Here is a 26,441-nt window from a genome sequence, read left to right as displayed (position 1 = left end):
TAAGTGCATATGTTGTGATATTTTATTAATATCATTATTTCTAATCTTATAAATACGAACCTTAAAATAAGATTTCAGCATATTAAAATTTTGGGGCACGTAATATCGGCTTCTAATGCGGCCTTCGTGTTGTATCGGAATTATGGTAAATACGAGTTGCCGACTTGAAAAATTGCACACTTATTTTTTTTAGCAGTTGCTTGTGTACATATTTTTTAATATGTAATTTATGTCTATTTAACTTGATGTAGACTTGTGCCATTTATTGTTCCATCTACAACAAATTGACTATATGTCTGCTAGCACGGTGTAAAGTTATTACTCAGTTATTAAGCACTAAACGTCACATTCCCGACTTCACAACTGGGAAGTACGATCTTCCTGCGTGCACGTGAAGGCAGCATTTAAAAGCCGGCGACGCAACCAACGTCGCTTTCTGCGTGACAACGTCACGTTGTCGTCAGCGTGTCGCAGTTTCGACAGATTTGGTTTTTATTACACTTTGCTATTGCGGTTTCTTTACAACTAAAAAAAATCAAGCCACTTCTGATCGACATTATAAAGCGTCGCCTTTTTTTAAAATCATGGAATTGATTTCTTCCGATATATGTATTTATATTTTGTTTTCCTTATCTTTTCACGAAAATACCAGCTGGAATCGTCGCTTTATGTTGATTTCGAGAGATGAGCCAGTGAGCTAACATGTGAGCGGTTGTGTTTATTGGAATGACAGCCACCTTTTAATGTGTCACGAATAATAGTTAGTACTAAATTTAGCTATTGACAGGAAGTTCAGAATATACCGACGTTGTTTATGTTAGTTCTTTACGCTAACGGTTGTTTCTACCGAGCCGGTTGACGTTTAAAAAAAAAGAAGCTAACGTTGAGCATGTCCTCTGTGAGCCGCCGGTAGACGTCGGACACCAACGTATAGGACGCGAAGCGCGTTTTTAACAATGTCCACGTGTAAACGGCTGCTTCACTTCGCGCGGCACAGAAACGTGTGGACTCATGTTCGGAGGAGCGTCACGACGTGGTCGCCGGTCGGAGCCGCGTTCAACGCCAAACCCGCCCGGAGAGCCGAGCTGCGGCTGCAGAGCGCGGTTCGTATGACTCGCTCACCTCCACGTGTGGAACTGAAAACAAGCAGAGGCGATTCCACAGTTTGCTGGGGCCCTGGGCAAAAGAATCAAAGGGGGCCCCTCGAACTAGCCGTCATCACCATTGTGTAATAAATAATCTATCTATGTCAAAACTATTCATTGTTTAATATTTGACATTTCAGGGACAATGCAGTTTAATATAGTTCCAATACAGATGATGAAACTTGTAGTGCCGGAGCCTGCACTATAATCATCATAATAATAATAATTGTATTTCTATTGCACCTTTCAGGAGTAGCTTCACAAAGTGCTTTCACAAAAAACATACAAATCACAGGCAATTAAAATCGTCATCAACAATAATACGAGGTACGTTAAAAAAGGTCATGACCCGTGTGTGACCTCTGGGTGCGTGCAGGGTCTGTTCGGGGTGCCGGAGCTGAGTTGCCCCGCAGGCTTCCAGGTCGCTGCGAAGAGCGCCCTGAGAAACACGGAGCTCCTGGTGGGGAGAGCGTGTTCGTGTCCCCCGGGCGTCGAGACCGTGGAGTCCTTCGACCAGCTGTCGGACGGTCTGTGCAGAGTGGCCGATCTGGTGAGTTCAATGACTTAAACGTTGACTAAAAACTGTTAAATTACAACTAGAGTCGATAACATCGGCCAATATGAGCCTTTTTCATGGACATACTGGTATCAGCAGTTTTGTTTACCGATTTGAAATCTGAATAATCAATGCAGAAAATAGGTGCATTTATGTTTATATGTTACTTAAAATAAAGTACGTTCGCTCTAATTACAACTGGGTAAAGATTCAACTCAACTACAGGTGAGTTCCGAGATTAAAAAAAGAAGATAATCCTGAGTTCCGAGGTATAATGTGACGCAGCATAAGCCCTCATGCACTTAACGGGAACGCGCCTCAAAGTCTGTGGACATTGAGTTTGGGCCCATGACTGCACCAAGACTTGCGGTTTGGAGAAGTCTTGACTCGCTCGTTCACTTGGCAACATTGTCATCGTCCTTTTGAGCTGTAAAGGGATTCGTAGTTATTATTCTTCTTCTGCCCTCTCACAGGCCGACTTCGTAAAAGTGGCACACCCAGACCCAGCTTTCCGCGAGGCTGCCGAGAAAACCTGCATCGACATCGGCACAGTTGTGGAAAAGTAAGCGGCAAATACGTGATCTCAACTTCACCAATGTCATTTTATAGGTTCACGACAACCAAGAAAGAATTATTACAGAGAAGACATTCTGCATGATAACTGCTTATACAGTGCTGATCGTTGGAGGACATTTCTTTACTTTAGTTGAAACTGATCTCAAAGTATTTGAAAGATGTTCAGTTTTTCTAACTCTGTGTTTCAGGCTGAACACAAACGTCGAGTTGTGCAAGAGCCTGAAGAATTTGCTGGACGACCCAGACGTTGTGGCTCAGCTGGACCCTGACACGAGGTGATATCTTAATTCAGATTTATTGTGTGTTAAAGTGTTGTATTTACTGTTCAATAATGTAATGTAATAATGAAAACATGTTAAATGTTCCTCCATGTTTGACCTCCCCAGACGAGTCGCAGAGTTGTTCATGTTCGACTTTGAAATCAGTGGAATTCATCTGGATGACAAACTGGTGAGTTACGTCGTGAAACAGTTATTAAAAATACATTATGACGACATCAACGTACAGTGTCTGTATTTCACTCTCCTCCATGCTCTTCCCCCTGCAGAGGAAAGAGGCCGTCGCTCTGCACGTGAAGCTGTTGGATCTGAACAACGAGTTCCTGGTCGGCTCTAACATGCCCAACAGAATCGCCAGGTCCGTGATTCCAGAACATCTGCACCTGCAGTTCGCCAGCGAAGGAAGCTTCATCCAAGTAGGCGGTTTGCACGCAGACTCCCCCGATGACCTGGTACGTATTTACAGTACAGTAAAGTGTGTTTGGATTGTCACTGGGATGTTTCTTTCTTTTTTCTTTTTTGTCCAGCAGGTGGCGCCTGTGCCACACGGAGCAGGAGATGTTTCTCTCTCCTCCTGTCCACTGTATTCATCTGCTGTTTTACCTATTTGAACAGGGTTGATGTAATTTTAATATACGTATGGCAATGAGATTATTAGTACCTTTAAATTTAAGATTTTTTTTAACTGAAATTAGTTTAATCCAGCAATGTGCAAAGTTAAATTAGAGCCTAAATCACGTAAAATGATTATGAAATCTTTTATTGTACAGAATAAACAATGCAGAAAAAAAGTTAATATATGTTTACATTTTACCAAAAATAAATTAGGTTTATTTTCTTCATTCACGTTCTATATAATTGAATGTATTTGTATTTTATTTTTATTTCTATTTATTTACGATAAAGTTTATGGTTAAACTAAAATATCAAGCCTCAATTACATTTTTCTGTCATAAAAAATTGATAACAACATCTACGGAATCACTGACAGATTAAAAAACCAATTTTATATGTATATATATATATATATATATATATATACACATATATATTTCGGCCGTTGTGTAAGTATCAGAAATTTCGTACTCCCTTATATCAATATCGGCATCTGCCCCAAAAATCCATGTCGTTCGGGCTCTACTCATAATGATGTATAAATTCATAACCCATCAAACAGAGCAGGTCAAGTTATAACTACTGTTTACACATGGTCATCCACAGATCTCTGAACCTGCCCTGTAACTGTTGATCAGTAGATTGTTTTTTTTGTTTTTTGCTGTAGTTTTTAACAGCGTTGTTCATTTAACTCTGTGTTTCATCATGAATATTTCCCGTCTCTCTCTCTCCTGTAGGTGCGAGAGATCGCCTACAGGATCTACCTCCATCCCAACGCGGACCTGATGAACTGCCTGGAGGAGCTGCTGAAGTGCAGATACAAAATGGCCAAGCTGGTGGGCTACGAGTCGTACGGACACCGAGCCCTGAAGGGAACCATGGCCCAAACCCCCGGTTCGTCAAAGGTTTCAAATACGAGCTTACAGAAAAATGTTTTATTTTTCTAAGTTGATCTTTTCTTGCGCCTTTGGCAAAACTCATCTCAGGTGGTTTAACGTGTAACGTTTTGAACCGTACCTCTTTGCAGAGACGGTGATGAGCTTTCTTCAGTTGTTAACAGCCAAGCTGTCAGACAGGTACAGTTCCCAAGTAAATTAATATTTATTTATTGCGTGTGTGTGTACTTGGGATTCCTCAGACACACACGTCAGGTGTCCCACAGGTGTGAGTGTGAGCGTGAGCCTGGCAGCCTGTCCAGGGTGTTTCCCTGCCTTCAGCCAAAAGCATGCTGGGATAGGTTGTGTTCTGCCCCCCCCCCCCCTTGACCCTGAGTAGAGCTCGCTGGGTGAAGACTGGAATGATGACGAATGCCTTCCAGTCACTTAGCTCATGACTTGTTTTCTTCTTTTTTTCACAGAACAGCAAAAGACTTCAGGATGATGAGCGACATGAAAAAGAAACTCAACCCTCGAAATTCTGTGAGTGGGTTCTGTTTCACGACGCCGTGTTCTTCACACCCGAGCACATTTTCATATTTTTGACTCCCAACGCTGTTTTAGTACGACGGAGTTTAAGGGGGAAAAAAATTGAGGGGGGAAAAAAAGTGTGACTTTGAGATTAAAGTCGTCATATTCAAGAATAAAATTTAAATTTGATTTAATATTATGTTACGGTAATAAACAGCAAACCAGGAAAAAGGTAAGCCCTGACAACCGCTTCCTCTGGTGTCAGGTCACACTAACAACAGGAACTTAAATGTCATGTTATTCATGTTCAATGTTTGTTAAAACGCTTTTGATCGTTGACTGAAGTTCAGCTTCACAAAGTTTATTTTTCCTAATTTTAACACACGGGACTGATCCTCTGATGTTACTCCACTCAAATAACACAGAGACCAAATTTACGACTTGAATCTCATAAACTTTTTTCTCGTAAAATTACCACTTTAAGCTCATAAATTTACGACTTTATTATCGTAAAATTACGACTTTGTTCTCGTAAATTTAAGACTATTCTCAAAGTCTCCAATTTTTTTCTCTCAATTTGGCCCTAATATGTAATTTTGAGCTGCAACTAACGATTTATTTTCATTATCGATTAATCTGTCGATTATCTTAGTAGTCGATTACTAATCCGTTAAGTGTTGCAGCTCTAAACACTATAGTGAAAAAGGTTTAACATGAGATTGTTTTTATGTCTGAACTTTTTCATATTGTGGTGTTATCTTCCAGGAGCTGATGCCCTGGGATCATCCGTACCTCAGTGGCGTGTTGCGTGCTGAAAGGTTGGTTACCTGTTATTCGATGAAGGCGTCTCAGATAAGTGCCTTTGTTTTCCATATTCACAGTATCGTGCTAGTTGTTCTTGCGCCTGATGCTCTTCCTCAGGTGACAGATGTTACAATGGGTGTTAAGGGAGAAGCATGGGAGAGTCGTTCACACCATTCTCTCATATTACTTTTCTGATTCAGGACAAAAACAATCTGATAATTATCTTCTCTTGCTTCGGCCTGTGCTTCTTCTTTGTTAGTGTAATGAAGAGCACGATCAATATGGATTTTTGGGGGCCGATGCCGATATCAATATTCAAGTACAAGATTTCTGATATTGATACATCGGCTGATATATATATATATATATGTATATGTATATGTATATATATATATGTATGTGTATATATATGTATGTATATATGTATGTATATGCATGTATGTGTATATATGTATATATATATGTATGTGTATATATGTGTGTATATATATGTATGTATGTATATATATGTATGTATAAGTATATATGTATGTATATATATGTATATATGTGTATGTATATGTATGTATATGTATATATGTATATTATTATATTAATTATTACGTTAATGATTAGTAGCAATCGTCTTCATTTTATTTCAAATACAAACCTTACTTAAAAAAAAATTCCGATGTTCTATACTGCTTACCGCTTGCCTGCTGCGACTGCAAGCACGTTGGGCCAAACGTTCTGGAGAAGTTTCAAGTGAATCTTTATTGCAGATGTTATAGATCCCTCGTGTCCTTTTGGATTTAAGTGGCCACCAAGTCGTGTGTGCGTGTGTGTGGTGTGTTGGTGACTGTGGATCTTGTCCTCCACCCTCTCATGCTGCCACTCCTCCTCCAGAAGAAGAAGAGGAAAACTCTTGTCTCCTCCCGTTTGTGGTTTCGGGCTTCGCTTAGTTGGCAGGAGATCCGAAAAGAAATTAAAGAGGCAGTCTGATTGCATTAAAAAGCAGTTTCCCCAGAGCAGCCTCTGTTTTCCACCACACACACACGCACACGCACACACACACACACACACACACACACACACAGACACACACACACACACACACACACACACACACACACACACAGAGTAGTCACAATCTTATGCTTTTTTCCCTCAATCATTCACTCAGATCCTTTTCTCATAATCGCTTTAATCTCTTCATTTTCCATCAGTTGCCGTTTGAGTTGTAAAGTGATTAAACCATATTGAAACTGTGTGTGTGTGTGTGTGTGTGTGTGTGTGTGTGTGTGTGTGTGTGTGTGTGTGTGTGTGTGTGTGTGTGTGTGTGTGTGTGTGTGTGTGTGTGTGTGTGTGTGTGTGTGTGTGTGTGTGTGTGTGTGTGTGTGTGTGTGTGTGTGTGTGTGTGTGTGTGGTGAACAGAGCTGCTAGCTGTGCACAGCAGCAGTAGTCTGTTATTCATTACTGATAAAACGTGGATATGGAGCTGAACAGCCACGTTGGTCTGGTGGTCTTTATTTTAAGTGCCTGACAGCAGCCTGAATGCATGTGTGGCCCCCGGGACAAGAACCCTGTGGCCTCTGGTCGAGATCATATATGTGTAATGATGATTTAAAATTAAAGTGTGTGTAAATTGGTGCCTCCAACAACAAGAAGAGCCCAGTGGAACAGTCTGATATCTGATTTTACTTAAATGAGTTTTTAAAAAGACAAGATTACTTTACATTAGGGACAGAGCACGTTTTTCTCTTACTGTAAACATTGCCCGTCCGATTTATTGGTTGGCCAATAATATCGGACGATATTAGCCTTTCACAGAAATGTGGTATAAACTGGACTAGTCCAGAATATACCTCTCTAGTCCAGATGTATAACCCCCCTTTTTCATAACCAAGGTAGCTCGGGGGAATAATATAGTGGATTCATTATTACGTAATAGATCAAATACAATTATTTATTTTATTATATTATTAATACAAAAATTTAGAAATTGGAGAAGCATTAGGGTTAGGGTTAGAAATCATGACTTATATTTAATAATAATAATGATAATATATTTGATTTATAAAGCGCTTTTCATGCACCCAAAGCGCTGTATTTGTATTCCACAGGTGTATTCTGGGCTAGTCCAGTTTATACCCCGGCTATAGTCTGGGGAGGGGGTATATTTTGGGCTGTTACTCAGTTTTGTTGGATGATGAATATTCATATCAAAAACACCTAGTGTGTTGTGTTCGATCTGATTATTGAATGTAGCGTGTCTGTAAAATCATTAATTTACATTCTAACCCTAACCCAAAATCATGGATGTTAAAATGTTTGTCACATCATGACCTACTGACCTAAATATTCAGAACTGCTGCATCTTTCATGTCTATATTCTGGTTTGTGTTTCATGTCAGGTACAACATTGAGCCCAGTCTGTACAGTCCCTACCTGTCTCTGGGAGCCTGCATGGACGGTCTGAACATCCTCTTCTCTCAGCTGTACGGCGTCTCCCTCATGTCAGAGCATCCCAGCACGGGAGAGGTGTGGAGCGAGGACGTTCGCAAACTGGTAAATCCCCCTAATGGACCCTGCAGTCAAACGGCGGCCATTTTCCTTTGACTAATGGACCGCATTCAAACGGCGGCCATTTTCCTCTGTGATACCAGGTTACAAGTCGTAAAAACACAGGGAATCTGACAAACTGTTTCCCCATAGTGCAACTACTAATTATTACTTTTACCTTATTGATTAGCAACTGAAAAGACAACGGACAATTACAATCTGGAGGGAAATCGAACCAGGGTTAAACAACATATTTGATAGCTAAGATCAGACAACAGCTAGCATTCAACCACTTTGTAGCTAACATTGCATGATATGGTTGGGGTGTTTTATTCTGAAATATCAACGAACATCTTGGACATTTTATTTTTAAGCCTGTTAGTATAAAGCGCCGGGTGTCATAAAGCTAGCAATGTAATGCTAACTTTCGTGGTGTCTTTTCACGCGCACCGTAGAAATGTTAGCTAAGTCTGCGACATAATTACAATTAAACACCTCCCCCATTGTATCGTGTAACAAACAGTGTCAAACAGTAATGTTAGCTAGCTCATGTATGAATGCCAATGCTAACACAACAAAAGTTGCTAACGTGCAACTTTTGTTGTGTCCTTTCACCCAAACCGAAAGGTTAGATAATTTGATAAGTCAAGATATAATTAGCACTTTCTGATGTTTGTTATAATTTGTGTGTGTATTCCTAGGCGGTGGTACATGAGACGGAGGGGTTACTAGGATATATCTACTGTGACTTTTTCCACCGGTCCGATAAACCTCATCAGGTGAACATACAAACACAACTTTTCTCGTGTCATCTGCACTTTTTATTTCTTGTTACCAATCAACAAAATATGTATATTTATCTATATCACTAGTTCTTTTTCATCAATCTCTGTCGCTGCGCCCACCCCCTTTGACCTCACCACCTCCCGTCCCTCGCAGGACTGTCACTTCACCATCCGCGGCGGCCGCCGGTGCCAGGACACGGGTCAGTATCAGCTGCCGGTCGTGGTGCTGATGCTGAGTCTGCCCCACCCGACCAAGAGCGCCCCCACCCTGCTCACCCCGGGCATGATGGAGAACCTCTTCCACGAGATGGGCCATGCCATGCACTCCATGCTGGGACGCACTCGCTACCAGCACGTCACAGGTGACGCGCACACACACACTGAACATCCTGGGAACTGTAACCACAGTGTGGGAGATGATTAATGCTTGACGTTTTATGAGCTCTTTGTCTGAAAATGACAGCTCTGCAGTTCCCAAAAATTTCACAGCCTAGAATTATGTAGTTAGACCCAGAACTACAGGTCGGTCATTACAGTGTGGATAATTTAAAATTGAGGGTAAAGCCAAAAGTGTTGAGCCCCTGAGGAGAAGTACGGATTATTTTTGGGCGTCAAGTGTCACTTTTCAGATGAAGTTGATGGATTCCTTTCCTCATAATTAAAGATCCCACAATATTGGGATTGTAGACTAATAACAGTATTGGTTAGTTGAATTGGAGGCTGCTTCTTCAGTGGACACCTGTTTTGACATGCTATTGACGGGGTTGGGTAGTTATGGATTACATGTAATCTGGATTACGTACAGTACAAAATATAAATCACTATAGTCGAACCAGATTACATTTGAAAAAAATGTGTAATTAGATTAAAGTTACATTGTCAAGGTCTCAAGGATTACTAATGACGTTTTGATGATGTTTTTAAAATGGCAATTTTCACAACAAAAAAAAATATATATAAATATATATATTATATGATTTATAAATAAAGATGATGCATTTTTGGTTTGTTTGTAAATGCTGAATGTTATAAATGCATATTATTTGCGTGAAACATGTTTTGGATTTTTAAACAGTTTTAAAGATACATTTTTTGGTATAAGGTGCAATATTTTCAATGTTTGATTTTTCAACAATTTGATCATCCAAAAGTACATAATTTTTTTGTAATCCAATGGATTACGTTAATGATGCCATGTGATTTGTAATCAGTGGCTGCCTACATTTCAAAGTAATCTGACTCACAAGCTCACAAAGTGAATAAGTTAACACTGTAGTTAGCAGTTAGCAGAGTTGTTTTGTCAGATCAGTGCTTAGTTCAACCAACACAGAGGAAGTCGTACCTTCCTGTGTTTTCTTTATTTTTTTCTTCTTATACGTGAGCTCTGAAAATCTCTCCTCCAGGAACCAGATGTGCAACCGACTTCGCCGAGGTCCCGTCCATCCTCATGGAATACTTTGCGACCGACTATCGGGTCATCAGCCAGTTTGCACGGCATTATCAAACTGGACAGGTAAAACCTGAACCCGCGAGATGAAGACTTTTAGATTTGCTCGTGTATTTACTCAGTGATTGCAGATATTTGTTGTCAAATACTTGGATTCCCCCTGAGGTTTATTCCGTCTGTCTTATGTCTCCTCCTCAGCCGCTGCCTGAGAGTATGGTGGCTCGGCTGTGCGAGTCGAAGAAGGTGTGCGGAGCTGCAGACACGCAGCTGCAGGTACAACGGCTCATTTCTGTAAAAGCATACGTACGTCACTTTTTGAAGAAAACAAAGGCTCCGTCCCTAAAAGGTCGTGAAACGGGGCGGAGTAAGAAAAAAAAATAAGATAACATGGAGGGAAGCCGACTTTGACCCCCACAGATCACAGTTTCTTTACGTCATGACAGAAAGCAGAAGATGCAAAAGGAAAACCTCCATTATTAATGTTAAATAAAACATTATATATTCTATACTTTGCCCCTATTTCTATAGAGAACTTAACATTTTCTGCATCATCTTTCGTCAAGCTGCAAATTTTATGTTTCTTTTATTCATCCTGGGCAGATTTTTTATGCCGTCCTGGACCAGATCTACCACGGCAAACCTCAGAACCGCTCCACCACAGAAATCCTGGAGGAGATGCAGCAGAAATTCTACGGCTTGCCTTACACGCCCAACACGGTACATCCACACGCCTGGTTTCACACACGTCTGTCTTTTAACGTCATTTCTTTTTGAGTAGTTACTCCTTTAGCTTTCTGCTCTCTTCTACTCTTTCTTTTCCTCCCTTTCTCTCTCTCAGGTTTTATATCTTCAGCCCAGGCACAGCAGCATTTAAGGGATTAAAGTCCTTTTTGAAGCCCTGCTAGAATAACAAAGCAGAGGTATACTTTGAAACGAGCTCTCCCCGGGGGAAATATCTGAAACTCTTAGAGTCCCAGTCCTTTAATGAAATAAAAAAGCTTCTCTATTTTTTCCCCCCACATTTACAGCTGTGGGCAAATGGTATGAGGCTGGGAAGAGAGAGGGAGAGAAGGGAAACGTAGCCAGGCATGGCCTTCGTACAGTAGAGCATTTTTACTCTGGGCTGTAATTATGGGGGGTGCCATCAGAAATAGAGATTTCACATTCTCCCGACCAGCAGTTTCTCCTCCCACACTTTTGTAGCTCCTGCTCTCCAGAGACTGTGGTTTATGTTATACAGTTTCCCACTGTCAAAGTTATTACTCTTCAACTTTTCAAAACCCCACCGAAAGAAGCTCCAACAGGCACTTCACCTTAACCATGTGCACAGCGAAACCACAAGCGGGATCAGCTTCCCTCTTTCTTGCTTTCTTTTTCAAAATGAGGATGATTGTAGTCCTTCAAAAAAATTGGATCATCATCGGCTCAGAATAAGTGAAAACAGATTTGTTTGGATCCCAGGCGACCCACTCTACTTAAACTCGTCTCTCGTTTAAATTCGACCCCTCTTGAATCTCTCTCTCGCCTCGAGACCTTGTGGAAAAAAAGTTTCATGAACGTTTTGAGTGGCTAATAGGTTACGACGGAGAGCCGCGGATTATAAACATCAGGGTGACGCTGACATGTGTATAGTTTGGAGAGCGGGGGGCTATCGAAGTCCCCGCTGTGCACCCAGAGAGGGAGGATCAGCTGTGAGTAACACAGACCACATGCTCGCCCTTGAGCTGAGGATAATATTTGGAAAATAAATGGCGGAAACCAATATGTTCTGTCGGCCTTGTTGACATTTCTCTAATCTGCGATTCTTGGCTCGGATGCTTCAGGACCAAGTGTTTAATCCTCTTCTTCTTTTTTTTTAATGCAAGACTCATATTGTTCGACTTATGGACAAAAAACACCACGAGTGGAGTTTGCACAGAAACAGGAAAAGAGGAGAAAGCCTCTGCTGACGTCGGGTCCTTTGTACAGATCAAAATGATATCTCGCTGACGCATTTTTCATGGGGAATGTTTTGAAAGCATCTTTTCAAATAGCTGCGTATGTTTCCGAAATATCAGAAGCAACAACCCGAGTATTCAAATGAAAGGCTGGCGTTTCCAAACTCAAAATTGAATTAAAGGGTAAGTGAGCTATTTGAGCCCGATACACCTTTTGAAAAATTCTGCGAATATTTCCTCACTTGTCCGCTAGCTGTCGCTTCTGTGTGCACGCTGAAAAAGATCTCTTTTTTTGGCTAAGCCCTGGTTCTGTAAATCGAAAACAAAAAAAATTGGTGCGGACCGCACCACAAAACACTGTGTGCAGTTTTATAAACATCACTCCCCCAACACCTGAAGAGACGTGCTAGCGACATGCGTTTACTGAACATTAGCACATGTGTAGCTTTTATAGTAATAAAAAACATTAAATTTGGCTTCCTTTAATACAATTTCAGCTTTTTGCCTCCCAACAAGTTAAAAATATATTATTTCAGGATTAAAATGTCTGTAATCACCACAATGAAGTTAAACTGTACCTGGATTTAAAAAAAAAATTCCACTCCTACTATCAAAGCGTGTCGGTCATTTGTGTACAAACACAGTCACAGTTATTATTTCACCTGCATTAACTCAATAACACGTTTTTGAAGATGGAAGAAAGCGTCTGCAGTCTGTTATGGGTTTGTTTACTGTGGCAGCTGCTTTCTTCTCTAACAGGCTCAATGTTTGAGTGTTTGCCAGCTGAATTCCCCCGAGTCCCCGCTCGCAAAAAGATCATAAAAGAGCTTGTCTTTATAGATAGGGGGGGCACCTCAGGCTCCTACAGGGATGAAAAAAGGGAACAAAAAGGGGCTTTCTACCATTAAGGAATTTCCATGTTTTGTGTCCTTTAAAGCTGGAGCCGACATGTTCTGTCGTAGAGGTCAATGGAAACAGCTTAGAAGATGAAAAGAGTGGTTTTTACACATTTATCAACAGACTTTAATAATTTTATTTTCACCAATATCCATGTCAGTGCAATTGCCGTGTCAAAAGAGAAAGTGAAAAGAAAGGTGGACACTTTATGGAGATGGTTTTTATGACCTAACTGTCGTTTTAGTTTCAGCTGTAATCGTCATCTGCAGCCTCACGTTGTGCCTCTTACTGGAATCGTCGTCCGTGGTCATGGAACAGCTTCTCTCAACACGTTTTACTACCACAGACATTTAATCCTTTTGAAGCAGAGCCGGTCCTCGACATGAGCAAACTAACTTCTTGCCTCCGAGGCCCCCCCACCCCCAAGAGTAATTGAAATATCCCACAAGAAGGCCTAAAATGTTTTTCTTTAAAGCTACAGTGTGTAATATCTGGAAGAACTTATTCACAGAAATTGAATATATTTTTCATAACTATGTGTTCAGTGAGTTAAATATAGTAACATGAGGTGGACCCGACCTCCGTCGCGTTCACGTTGAATTTTTAGACGCTGCCTATGGAATCAGCGGTGCGCCACCATAAAGTGTCCCCTGTCGGGTTCTCAGTTGGTTGCGGTTTGCAACTTTACCACAAGATGCCGCCAAAAAATTAAACACTGGGGCTTTAAGATATTATATGTTGTGAATTGTTACCAAACAGAAACGTAATATTATGTCCATGGTTTGGCTGCCTAATACAACTGTCTTTCCACTGACAAAGCTGCAACTACTTAAATTGATAATAAAGATATTTATCAATAATAGTAATAGTACTGTATAGGATACTAGTAGATGTACAGTAGGTGTGTGAATGATCGAGCCTTGACAATAGTCATTATTATCGGTGGTGCAGTCAAACTCATCTCAGGGCCCCGTAAAGGTTTGGTCAGGCCCTACTTCTAAAGGTGTGATTTCCTCCCTCTGCCACATGGTGGCGTCACCACATGCTGTAAATTCAACCCATTTATATTTTTTATCTAAACAAATTAAAGCTCTCTTTGTGCAATTGATTCATTTTGATTGTCTTTTCACTCAAACCAAGGTGATAATGTTGTCTTATTTTTTACGCATTTGCTTTAGGCGTGGCAGCTGAGATTCAGCCACCTGATTGGCTACGGGGCCAAGTATTACTCCTACCTCATGTCCCGGGCCGTGGCCTCGATGGTGTGGCGACAGTGCTTCGTTCAGGATCCTTTAAACAGGTGAGACGGCTCCTGGAGGTGAAAAATAATAATCAATAACCATCAACTATCAGATTGAGCATGCAGACGGAAGGAAAATTCTCAACCTTCTTTTAAAATAGCTAAAAGTTTGAGTCAAGTTTGAACACAAGACAACTTCAAATTTTATAATCAGAAAACTTTTTTATGGAGGGAACTTAGTATTTAACTTATCAACTTTACCTTTTGTGTACGGTTTTCTCTCAGGGAGCTTTTGAGATGATGGTATTAATGATTATTTTATTGATCTGTAGGGAATAAATGTGACTTATGTTCCATATTTGAATGGATTAGAAATTTGGCATCATCCCATTTGAAGCCTAAACAATGAAAGTCTCCCCCAAGTAGAGTCACAAAGGTTATGAGGTTCATGAGCTCCTGTGACTCCTGAGATATGAGATATGTGATATATATCTTGTACTGACTCTGTCCAGTGTCTTGTGACCTTGTTGTGTCCATGTTGTCGAGGCACAACATAAACCTGTTCAGAGACATTCCTGGATACTGTCTCCGCCGCCCCCGACATTGAACGCGACATTTGATGTGAGACGTGCAGCGTTGGCAGGTGTCTGCTGTGAATTCACAGACACACACAACCAGACATTCTCCTTTATCACAAGTGTTTGCCCCTGGACATTAGCACAAAGACTCTGTTTTGAAAAAACAAAACCTCTACTCGAGTCTCCATCCACTCGAGCCCTGCAGCGTTTCTGTCCTTTTCTTTTTGTTCGCCGTCTCTCTCTGAGATTATTTTGGTTCCACCTGCAGTTGTCGGATCTCGTGTCACAGCTCAGGAGACGTGGCCCTGGGCTCCGGCAGCAGTGGTGGAGGGGTTGATAGGGGAGAATACAGGTGTCTGTAACCTTATCTCTCTCTGTCTGTTTTTTTCCAGGGAGATGGGAGAACGCTACCGTCGGGAGATGCTGGCCCACGGAGGAGCCAAGGAGCCCATGCTAATGGTGGAAGGTAACTTCACTTTACACTCGAGTCCCCTGAGCTCACTCATTTCCAGTCGAACCCATAGACTGTCTATAAAAATGGACGTATTGTCAACGCTGAAGTGTCCGAAGCCTGTATTCTCTGGAATGACCAGCAGTGGGCGACTCCACTGGTCGTTTCTATAGAAGTCTATGAGAAAGTGACTCTACTTCTTCTCACTTGATTTATTAACGTCAGTAAGCATTTTTCCTGAGGAGTTTATGGTTCAATCGTTAGTTTGAAGTCTCCTTCAATAACAGCATGAGGATCATTTTGTGCGTTATGGTCTGTTGACAGTCATATAGACCATAAAGCACCGGCGCTTGGTACAGCGTGATTGACAGCTGGTACCGTCCAAAAAATACTATAACAGTAGAAAAGAACTACACAAAAACTGTAAAAAAAAAACAAAAAACAATTTCATATACATAAATTACAAATTGCAGCCATTTGATGCACTAATAAAAAAAATAAGTATCATGTTGCAGACAAAATCTCGCCGAAGGGAAAGTCAGACATGGATGATTATAGGTGTGAGTGACAGACTGGTTCATTCCACTGAAGAGCAAATAAAGTCTGCAGCCGCGCTCGCGACATCGCACTTTATGGTTCACAAGTTTGGTTTCGGGCGGATGGATTCGTTGTGAAGTTTTTGAACAGAAGTTCGTGGTCCCCAGACAATGGATCCCATTTTTGCGACCACTGGCTTTTCATCAAGTGCCAGCACCAGATTTGTCCAATACTAATGACAGTCCCTACGGAACTAACACTCCAAGTCCTGACATTTCCCGGAACTTTTCCTGCCAGCACCCTAGTAAGAAAATCTACAGCGAGTGAGTGGCCGTGTTGATGAAACGCTGCTCTCCCCCGCAGAAATATCATCATGTCCTGCTGCTCCACCCAGACGCCAAAGAATGTTTCGGAAATGTTTCCTATTGGTGTGAACGCGTCTGTCTCAAACTCGAACTTTTCTGGAGTTCATGTCTGAAATCGTCTTCAGTCTTTCAGCTTGTCTCCAGGTTTACAACCGTCACTGCAGCAGAAGCTGATTATCGTTTTACGTAGGATTGACAGGTAAAAAAACCCCCAACCCCAATACTACTTCCTCATGTTTCCCTCCCTACTTCCTGCTCTCCTCCCCCTCCTGGAGAAGTGGCTGGGGGCATGTCTGGACAGGACAAAAGAAGAGGAGATCAGACGGAGTCGTAATATCAGGTGACGTTAGGGAGTGTACTGTAAATCTCTCCCTCGGGGGGGGGGTCACCTCCTCCCCTGTGTCAGCCCCAACCACCGACCAATCAGATCCTCGTTGCCAGATCCAACTGTCCAATTGACTGTTGTTGAACTATCAATATTTGCTTTTATAACTTCCCCTTTGAAGTGCACAGCTCACTCTAATTATAGGCCAATGCCCCCCGTGTGCGGAGCAGTTATCGGGTCATATTGATCCTCTGGCTGCTCTTCACTGTACAAACCTCCAGACTGTGGATACGTCTGCATCGGAAAAATAATAGCTAGATCAATTTCAAATTGCTAGATGTTAGTTTCAAGTCTCACCGTTTTGGCAGTGTCCTGTAATACAGTTTTATGATCATCATCAAAAAAAATAACATTTTCCTTTTTTTTTATCATAATAAAATCTATTCATCATCTGGAGAAATGCTTAAATTGAAGCAAAAAAAGAAGATTCATGCCCTTTTGATAGCTTCTTATGTGCTCATAACTTACCACAGCAACATGAAACGCTGTAGTCGGACGTTTCAAAAACCCTCGTCTCTGCATGTGCTGAAATATTCTGCCTTTTTCGCTGAGGGGTTGAGAGGTTCATAGCAAACCATCTTGAATTCATATTGGGGAACGGAAAAAGGGGGATTCTGAAGCCAGTGAGAAGAAGGGCCCTTTTATATCTTAAGTAGAGTATTAAGGCCGCAGGGGACCAGAGGAAGGAGGACACCGAATCCAGAACCATTACACCTAACCCTTACAAACAAAAGTCCCCTGGTAAACGGAGGTGAGTTACACTTCCCTTCGATGAGGTGGTAGCGGGGGCACGAGGGCACACGGGGGGGAACCGGAGCAGGGCCCAGCAATGGCTAATCAGAGGCCAGTCTTTCATCTGCGTGGCTCACTGCCCCACGGCTGGATGTTTCCCAGCGAAGACGAGATGTTGAAACGTTAAACTGGAGAGTTAGATCCAGACCAGCGACTGACGGAACTGAACCCGCGGGTCCGGCTACAAGAGAGGGCTTTCATGGGCCTGTGACTGTTCCCATAGCTCAGACTGCCCCAGCATAGAAAGTGGATCTACTGTGGGCCACGGCAGCCGAGTCCCAGGACCCTATTAGTTCTTTGTCCGGAGTGAAAAGCTCTTATGACTGCGTGCATAGTTCCCTAATAAACCCCCGAGAGCACGGTGGTCCTGTACAGTCCCACTGCACTTCTGTGACAGTGATCTATATAATTCTGTCAGAGCTCGAGGAGACGCTTAGATAAAACTTCACAGCTTCGAGATGTAGAGCTGTGATTTATTAACGTCCACTTAAATAACCGACATGATGATGATCTGTCGTCACTTCTCCGCACAGCGCAGGTACTGAAGTGTCTTGTTCCTTGATTGACACAGTCATTTTTTTTGCCTTTTGATGACCTGAGAGCTGTGAAGTGGAAAAGTTCATTTAACTCCTCTGAAACATTTTGAGGAACTTTTTGGCGTTGCTCCCGAAAGAGGGAGAGCTGATCAGATGATTGAATAACAAAACAAAGGTACTGCGCAAATTAAACATTTGACCTGATGATGGTGGAAGAGAGAGACAAAATGTCATTGTACAGTAATCCATCCAATAATTGTTGAGAGAATTCCATCTAGACCAAAGCGGTAGATCGACAGACTGGTACGGTCTGACAGAAAGCAAGCCGGGTTTCTCTTTCAGAGTCATAAACCTCCTAGTCATAAACCCGCCAGTCATAAACCCCGCCTCCTCCATGTTAGCAGATGGGACACGAACCAAAATCATAGTATTTAGTTATCAGTAGTATAGTTCTCATCAGTTTGGTTTGAATTCATTATTTGATGCTTTGAGAATAGGGTGAGACGTCATGATTGACAGCTGAGACTGACTCATGATTGGTCAAGCACATATATCGGCGGGAACCCCCACCTCTGGCCCCAAATGGCGTCAAAAGCACAAGATGGCATCGCTGCAGCTGAGATGTCACGGCTTCATTTTATTTTTACAATGTCAGGAAGTGTAGATGTGTGTCGTCCATCTTTATTTACAAGTCTATGGTTGTTAACCAAGCCACAGTGGTGGGCTACAATTCGTTAGCTGTGGTTGGGCCTGGCTGTGCGTCACCAAGGACAACAGTCAGCCAATCAGACGAGAGGCCACACACACAACGCCCTGTTATTGCCAGAGTGAAGCCTGGGAGTGATATCTTCTTATTGATATCACTTTAAATAAAACACTTAAATATAAGATATTGGAACTTCTTACGTTATGATGCAGTTCGCTGACTTTTTTGGGGGTTTCTCCTCATTAACACTGCAGGTTTTTCTTCTTTTGTGAAAGCACTTACTCAACAAAGAGCCTCCCAGTGCATAATGTTTGTCATCACTCTTGTCCCGCTGGCCTCTCTGGGCCTGTCTCTTGTGTGGTTTTGTAGAAGAAGCTTCCTGAACTTCAAAGGTGTAATTACAGATGGTTCGCCTGCAGCTCTTGACAAGAAGTAACTGCTTTTCTCACCTTGACATGTTTGGAATGGTTATGAGCAGCAGCTACTGAAGCAGCCAGAAATGCATTTTTTAAAATGTGCGAGATCATATGTTCTCATCTGGCTCGAGTGTACGACCGTAGTTTCGTAAACACACAAAGGAGCGTGACGCTGCAAGAGAAAGTGAGGCGGAGCGTCAAGTTGCCGCATGCTGCAGTTTGTTCACATTTTTAAAATGTACAAACTGCTGCTCCCTCCCGAGCTGCGACTACTGTAGGTGTAATTGGCCTTTTCAAAGCAACCAATTAAATCATGAAAGAGCAGAACTACAGGCGAGCCCCGGGGTGTGGGGATCAATAGTTCTCATGGAACCAGCCAGTCTCAGCTAATTAAGCCTGTGGTTTGGTTTAGGACAGTGTCCAACTGCGCTGTGTTTGCTACAGATTCTTTCAGGGAGCCGAGGCACAGGTCATGGGTTCTTGTTAGACACTACACTGTTGTGGAAAAGCACATATATATATATATAATATTGCTCTAGTTTAAGGTATATAATGTTCTTAGAGGAATGTAGGTCATCAGAGAGTTTCTTTTTGTCCACGGCAGCAAACTCTGGACGGGCGGTAACTCACATGTGTGACTGCTTCAACCAGCAGTAGCTGCAGGCTGGGTAGCAATTTTTGAAACATTCTGACTGAATTCCTTGTCCCCAGAGCTGTCATTACCGAGGCCTCAGAGCTGTTAGCGAGCCACACAGCCCCTTCATTTGACCGATACCCATCACCCACCACCCTTTGAGTAAATAAACAAGTTATCCTGTGCGTGCTCTGTGTTTTTTACTAGAAAAGGCAGAAAAGCAAAGAGAGGTACTTTTATAGGTCAGTCAAGTCCTTCGATCGCTGTACCGTTCTTGTGGTCGCGAGGCCTTCAGTCGTTGTGCTGTTCCCGCTATACGAGACTTATCGACTTATCACCCTACACGATCCTTCACCAGGAGAAATCCTCTACAAGTGTCTCCGGTGTCCAAAGTACCCGCCGCTCAGCTCAGTGACGTCTCGGCTATTGCGCGTCGTCGCCATTGACGTAGTAGTGGGACGCACTCGCTGCCAGACACAGCACGTCCAGATGTTTTGCCTTCTAGACATCTGGCAGACATCGATGACTCACTTTCACACACAGCAATCAAGTGCAATTTGAATCACTTTTTGTAAAGTTCAGCAAATAATTCCTCAAGGTCCGCTAGCTGTCGCAGAATCGCTAGCTGAGGGTTCTGCATCTTTTTCGGTTCTGTAAATTGAAAACCCCCAAAAATGGCGCAGACCACACCTCACAACAATCCCGTCACACCAAGAGACGTCCTAGCGACTGAGGGGCTAGCGACAGATGCTACGACTCAGGGGTTTTGGCCTCTCCTGTAGCCGAGGCAGCGGGTTCGAGCCCTGACCTGTGCAGTCAGAATTTCTCAATAGGAAGCCCTCTGTTGAAGAAGGGGTCTGTGACTTTAATGTTCCCACACCAGCTCGGAAAAAAATTGGCCAGGTGTAGTGAACGAGTAAGTGCATTTTCCTTCGCCAACAAGGACTCTTGAAGTGTCCTTGAGCAAGGTACTCGTCGGCCAATTGCTTCCATTGAGGCTTTTCTGTGGCCTAAATGTGTGTGTATCTACAAATCTGTGTTTTTGGTTAAAGATTGCTTTTCTCTTCAAGCAGCTGTTTGTCTGAGGATTCCCACCGTTGTTTTGAATACTCGTTCTTTATGTGTCTCTTAACACCTGCCGTTCGTCTGTTGGGTTGGCTGATGCTCGGGCCTCCACATGACTCTAATGGGTTTGTTTTTTTTCCTCAATGGGCTGTCGGTTCCATTATGAATGGAAACTGAAACTCTTTAAAATACGAGAAGACTCACACGGCAAAGCCTCGGTCCTCAGGCTCACTCGACAATGGACACAAAGCTCGGCCTATGTTTAGTTTGGCTAACAGTCGCCAACAGTTCTGCCCATGAACGCAACTATGCCATCAAGTATGTAAAGACACTCGCACGGTATCTGTACTGATGATGAACCACGAGCAGCTGGACGGCCGAGTGAATCTGGGAAGTGGATGATAATCAGAGAGTCCGTCCCGTCTGAACTGTCGAGCTAAATGTTAAAGGGTTTGTTGGTGTGAATGCTGGACATTCTGGCTTGTGTTAAACTTTCACACTTGACGAAATTTTCAACGTTTTCGCAATCGTTGTACTAATCACTCAAAAGGGCTAGTATGTGATTCTAAAGCAATACACGTTTTGTAAAGAGCAATAAATATTTCTTCACCATTAGTGGAGCTGAAACTTCTGTGGTTTTGGCCTAGTGGTTAGTGCATCTAAAACTCCTATAGCCTAAATCGTGGTTGTTGTGTCCCCCAACCCGAGCTGTAAAATCACAACAACAACAAGGAGACACAAACTCTCTCCAAAATCACTTACTGCCCCTTTAACTACCCACTTCTTAGTCTTCATGCTCCTTCAGCTTGCAATCATGCAGCCTTCTTGTTGTAAAAAACATAAAACTCCCTTCTATCCACAGTAGACATGCCTAGTTACTGTAGCTGTTTAAAGTCATTTATTGGATCAGCAGAAAAAAAACGATGCAGATAATCAGTAAAAACACTTTTAGTCATTTTTCCATCAACAAATGCCAAACATTATCTGGATGCAGCCTCTGAAAGGAGATGATTTGCTGCTTTGCTCCATCACATATGACAGTAAATTGAACGTCAATTGGCGTTGGACTGTTGGTTTGATGTTTCCAGATGAATTGACAGTTTAAATCATTAGCTGCAGCTGGATGCAGACATTTCAGAGGAGATATCTCAAACCTCTAATACCCACAACATGTTGCTGCCTTTTATGTTTTCATAGTTTATTATGTAGCAGGGTTCGTGGATTTCTGATGATTCACAGTTAACCCTCTGTGGACACCGTTTACCTGCAGCTAATTCCACCAAAGCGGTGGCATCCACTTTTCTTTTCAAGCCCTTTAGCTTCAGTGCTTTACCTTTTTTGGGGTATTTTCATTTTGCAGTTTGTGAATGAACCCCTGCCCGTCGTGTTTGTGTGCCTCGGCCCGCCTCCCTGTGTGTATCATGTGAAAGCAGCTGCTCTCAGATCAGAAACTCGTCCCACGCAGTTTGTTTTGACTTTGAGGGCTTATCTGCACATTCCTCTCCAACTGTCCCGGAGATCTGTTTTGTTTTTTTTTTCCGAGAGAGAGAGAGGACTCACTCCTCGCCGCTTATTGTTGATCCTCTCCTCATCCAGCGCTGAGCCGCCGCGTGAGACCCCCGAGTGCTGACACCACGGGCAGCTGGAGATGAGAAGCCGGCGAGGGCGCTATTGTTCACCTGCCTCACCTCTTTCATGATCACACCTTCCTTTCCATCTGTAGGTCACTCTTCTCCCTCCTCCTCCACTCTTGTCACTCTTGTCATGTTCGTGTTGCTTGTTTAACACACTAACGTGTGGCAGGCAGAGCCCCCACCCCCACCCACCCCCGTAGATACACAAGTCAGGAAATTACATCTATTAGCGAAAGTGCCGGTGACACTGCAGACGGTGTGTGCGGAGTTCGGATGAGCGTCTCTGTCTGCTCACGTACTGTAACAAAGTAAACAAGTGTCATGTCAGAACATGTGTGTACCTGTTGGGTGACTCACCTGCGTTAACGTGAAGCAGCTCCTCCACATTGAAGGATGCTTCTCTGCGACTGAGCCTGACCTTTGTGCAGAGTGGGGGCCGTATTTGAGAAAGTAATGTCGGCAAAATGTTGCTCCGGAACTTTTCCTGCCTGCCCACGGAAAATAGCGTATTTGCGAATACAGCAGGAAAATCTCTGACAATCTCTGCGTTCTTCACGTGTGAAACGACAAAGTCATGTTTGAGTACACGTCTGAAAATGTCTTCAGTGAAGTATTTAATGGACATGGACGTGTGTCATGACTCCATTAGATATTTTCCCTCCTAAGCGGGAGTTCCCTGATCCTAAAGTCTTTTAGATTAAAGCTGCACTAATCAATATTTATATTAAGGAAGGTGTCAAATGTGAAAGGTGTAACTCGTAATGACAAACCCACAGAGAAAAAAATGGCCTCTCTAGCCTATAGGAGGCGTTTTGAGCATCTTTAATCTCGCCCACAACTTTACTTGTAGCGATTAGCTGGTGAACATGTATATAATGAAGTCCATAATCAATGTCACACACTCGGAAACCATATAACACTGTAGTTATTATATCTTCTACTAGGACTAGAAAATATAGAGTATGTCAGCATGCTAGTTTTGTCATTAGCAGCCTCAGAGAGCTGCTGGCCTTGATAGGCACTTTAAAGCAGTCGTCAAATGCCGCGGACGTCAACAGATGTCACGGCAAAATGCATCCTGCAGCTCTTTAAATCCTTCATGGTTCGAAAAATCATCGCTTTCATGTGGCTGCCATGGTCTGCAGGGATCCAGGGGCCGTTTTCTGCGGTTGCAGTGTTTAAAGGGACCCCTGAGTGTCGGTGTCCTCCTGTGGCCGAGGGGCAGGGTGCGACCAGTGGGTAAGAGGAGAGGATAATCCCCTCGTCTCTGGTGTTGTCATCCACAGAGCTTCACTGCAGACCCACGCTCAGTGTGTACCAGCCTGCTGAGCCAGTTTCAGGATGGCGGCGACACACTCACACTCCTGTGTGTGTGTGTGTGTGTGTGTGTGTGTGTGTGTGTGTGTGTGTGTGTGTGTGTGTGTGTGTGTGTGTGTGTGTGTGTGTGTGTGTGTGTGTGTGTGTGTGTGTGTGTGTGTGTGTGTGTGTGTGTGTGTGTGTGTGTGTGTGTGTGTGTGTGTGTGTGTGTGTACTGTCCATATCTTCAGGTTCTGGGTCACTGTCTGAAACTCTTTACGTCTCCATTCACGCGTGCCTGTGCGGACTCGCTTGTGTGCAAGTGTGTGTGTTTCAGTTTGAGTGTGTGTGTGTTGGAGGTGACCCATGTTGGAAAGGGGTGGTGGTGGTGGGGGGGGGGGGGGTTGGTATTTACATTGGCAGCTACACAAGGGGAAATGAACTGACTTCAAAGCCGGCGTGCAGCTGAATTGTCAAGCGAGCGAGGGAGTCCTCCATGCATGAGCTGGCAGACATGCTCTCAAAACACAGACACACATTCCCAGGGCTCGCTCGGGCACTCTGGTGTGATGAGAGAGTATATATGTTAATATGTGTATATGATATTTGCATATGTGTGTGTGAGCTCAGTAACACCTCTCTAAAGTGCCCCAAAAAAAGAGATATACCGTATTGGTAGAAACCAAAGATTGTTGAGAACCTCTTAGTTTCTAGATTCTTATCAGCAAACGTTCAACGTGTCTTCGAGTGTCTGTCGCCAGTTGTCGTTTCTTTTCCCCGTGCAGGGAGAACGAGTGAAGAAAACAAAATATGATAATGAAGGTTTTGTGGTTCAGAAGGTTGGAGATTTCCTCATACGTTCACTTTGAAATACGCTTGAATACACAACATAAAATATAACAAGTGTCAGGAGAGGAGCAGCGTGTCTACATGAAATTTAAATAATCTGATTTTAAAAATGGCAAATGCTTCAAGGGATTTCCAAAAAAGAAAGAAAGTCCAATGTAACCTATTAGAGCTCAAAACCACTGCAATGACTTCAAGTCAAAAATATTAAAATGTTCCGAAAAGCTGAACTTTTCCTATTAGGATGAGGTGAGAGTGATGGAAAATAGAAAACCGGTTGATCCCAGTGCCTCGCCCTCACTTTTTCCCCTTTCCTTGCATCTGCTACACACACACACACACACACACACACCCACACACCCTGACAACCTGTGTGTGTGCGTGGCAGGGATGCTGCAGAGACGACCCACCATGGAGGACTTTGTGGACGCGCTGGTGTCTGAGCTCAACCCGAACTTCGAGACCTTCATCATGGACTCTGAGAGCTGAAGAGATCTCCGAGTTCCGTTGGCGTGGGAACGGACCCGAACGAGCCCAGAGGTGAAAGCTGCGACAGAACAGTTCTCCACCGATTCGTTCTCCGCAACTTCACTTTGTCTGTAAATTAGCTATCGATAAGAGTCACATTGACTTTGACCTGAGGAGTTTTGGCAAATTCTGCTGGAATAGAAAGACGATACAATAAGAATTAAACACTTGCTATCAACTCTGACAACTCCTGATTATCTCTAAATATTAATTGTTGGCACTTTCCCTGTACGGTGCCAGGCCACATAACTGTTAATTCACGTCATACAACAATACAATACAAGTTTGAGTTTGTACATATGTTTTTTTTTTGGACATTTTCTCAGCACTGAACTTCTATGTGATGTAACATTTCCTTATAAATGTCTTTAAATCCAAATGTTTTGTGGGTTTTCAACATTTCATTCATTAATTGATTCCACAGCCGACGTCCCGGCATCAAAATATCAATTTCCAGCTCCCAGCCTTGGAGAACATTGTTATTTTCCTGATGATATCAGTGCGAGGGAGAATAGCTAATCTGCTCTTCCTGTCATGTGCTCATTGTTTAGGCTTTAGATTAATTCCGCCCCGTCTGTTTTGTCTGTCAGGAGTTTCACAGAGGGAAGAGTTCTCATAGCTGCTGTGGCCGAGAAATACAAATCAGTCGGTTTAGTACGGAAAGTTAATATGTAGCATTTTCACACTGCGTTGAACATAACTTTAAACGTTTCTTCACATTTCCACAGACGCTGCAGAGCTCAAGAGTCTGCCCGACGACGACAGAGCAGCTGTTAGCGTCTGTTTCAGCACCGTCAGAGAGTAATTATCAGCAGAGCCAACGTCCTCGCTCGTCTGAACTCTGATCTGAGACCCGACATGGTTGTTGAAGGTGTGAACAAAGCATCACTTAACAGGCCGAATAGGAACATTTACCTCTGATCTGTTTCCAGTTCAGTCTTATCAGCAGAGACTGTTTTGGCTCCACTTCAATTCAATCTAGAAACAATTTAAATGTAATTAATTCTCCTTAAATTTTACACAAAACCTTTGATAACAAAGGTTGTTATAACGTCTTCTTTATAAACTTCTCTGTTGCAACGTGGGCTTAGATACAACAGATGTTGTTATGGAAAGTTTTGCCTTGGAAACCTATTATTTCCAATATAGATAATGTCCATTATCAATTCATCTTTTGAGTGGGTTTTTTCCACGTAACTTGATACTGTAAAATATAATTCCAACCGCAGTTTGACATCAACAAAATGTTTATTTTGTGTGATCTATGATCCAATACCGAAACTTTTCTTTGTGAAAAATCTGTTGTACATGAGTCTCCAACTGGAAATGCATTAATAAATCTTCGGTGGCCCTGAAGTGCAAAACAAAAAATGGCAAATCAAAACACTGTTTTCCTATTTGTCGTTGTGATTCGAAACTTCAGGGCCACCGTATAAATCACTTGG

At 42.7% G+C, this 26,441-nt stretch overlaps 1 protein-coding gene across 2 annotated transcripts; it reads left to right on the top strand.

Annotated features, from left to right (window-relative positions):
* Window positions 1-498: 498 nt before the first annotated feature.
* On the top strand, window positions 499-26,436 carry LOC118294984 (mitochondrial intermediate peptidase). 2 transcript variants are annotated; one of them, XR_004788079.2, is made up of 20 exons: window positions 499-1,103; window positions 1,522-1,695; window positions 2,175-2,263; window positions 2,466-2,552; window positions 2,664-2,727; window positions 2,825-3,007; window positions 3,908-4,064; window positions 4,198-4,246; window positions 4,528-4,588; window positions 5,342-5,394; window positions 7,774-7,927; window positions 8,623-8,700; window positions 8,861-9,068; window positions 10,110-10,219; window positions 10,352-10,426; window positions 10,754-10,870; window positions 14,166-14,287; window positions 15,198-15,271; window positions 24,857-25,008; window positions 25,725-26,436. XR_004788079.2 is itself a non-coding variant. In XM_035621689.2 (19 exons), exons 1-19 carry the CDS (start codon window positions 957-959, stop codon window positions 24,955-24,957), a joined length of 2,103 nt encoding a protein of 700 aa, XP_035477582.2. In that variant the 5' UTR covers window positions 499-956; the 3' UTR covers window positions 24,958-25,375. The 2 variants fall into 2 exon arrangements, 1 of the variants encoding a protein (XP_035477582.2); XM_035621689.2 differs by lacking the exon at window positions 25,725-26,436 and having other exon boundaries at window positions 24,857-25,375.
* The last annotated feature ends 5 nt before the right edge of the window (window positions 26,437-26,441 follow it).

The sequence above is a fragment of the Scophthalmus maximus genome, chromosome 11 (assembly GCF_022379125.1).
Source record: "Scophthalmus maximus strain ysfricsl-2021 chromosome 11, ASM2237912v1, whole genome shotgun sequence".
NCBI classification, from domain to species: Eukaryota; Metazoa; Chordata; class Actinopteri; order Pleuronectiformes; family Scophthalmidae; genus Scophthalmus; species Scophthalmus maximus.
This window is presented reverse-complemented; position numbering and strand designations above follow the sequence as displayed.

Bases quoted from the DNA above. Each gene is read 5' to 3' on its own strand.
- LOC118294984 (XM_035621689.2), top strand. From the start codon at position 957: ATGTCCACGTGTAAACGGCTGCTTCACTTCGCGCGGCACAGAAACGTG. The intron at 1,104-1,521 runs GTTCGTATGACT...GGGTGCGTGCAG, and splicing joins AGCTGCGGCTGCAGAGCGCG to GGTCTGTTCGGGGTGCCGGA. The intron at 2,553-2,663 runs GTGATATCTTAA...TGACCTCCCCAG, and splicing joins CAGCTGGACCCTGACACGAG to ACGAGTCGCAGAGTTGTTCA.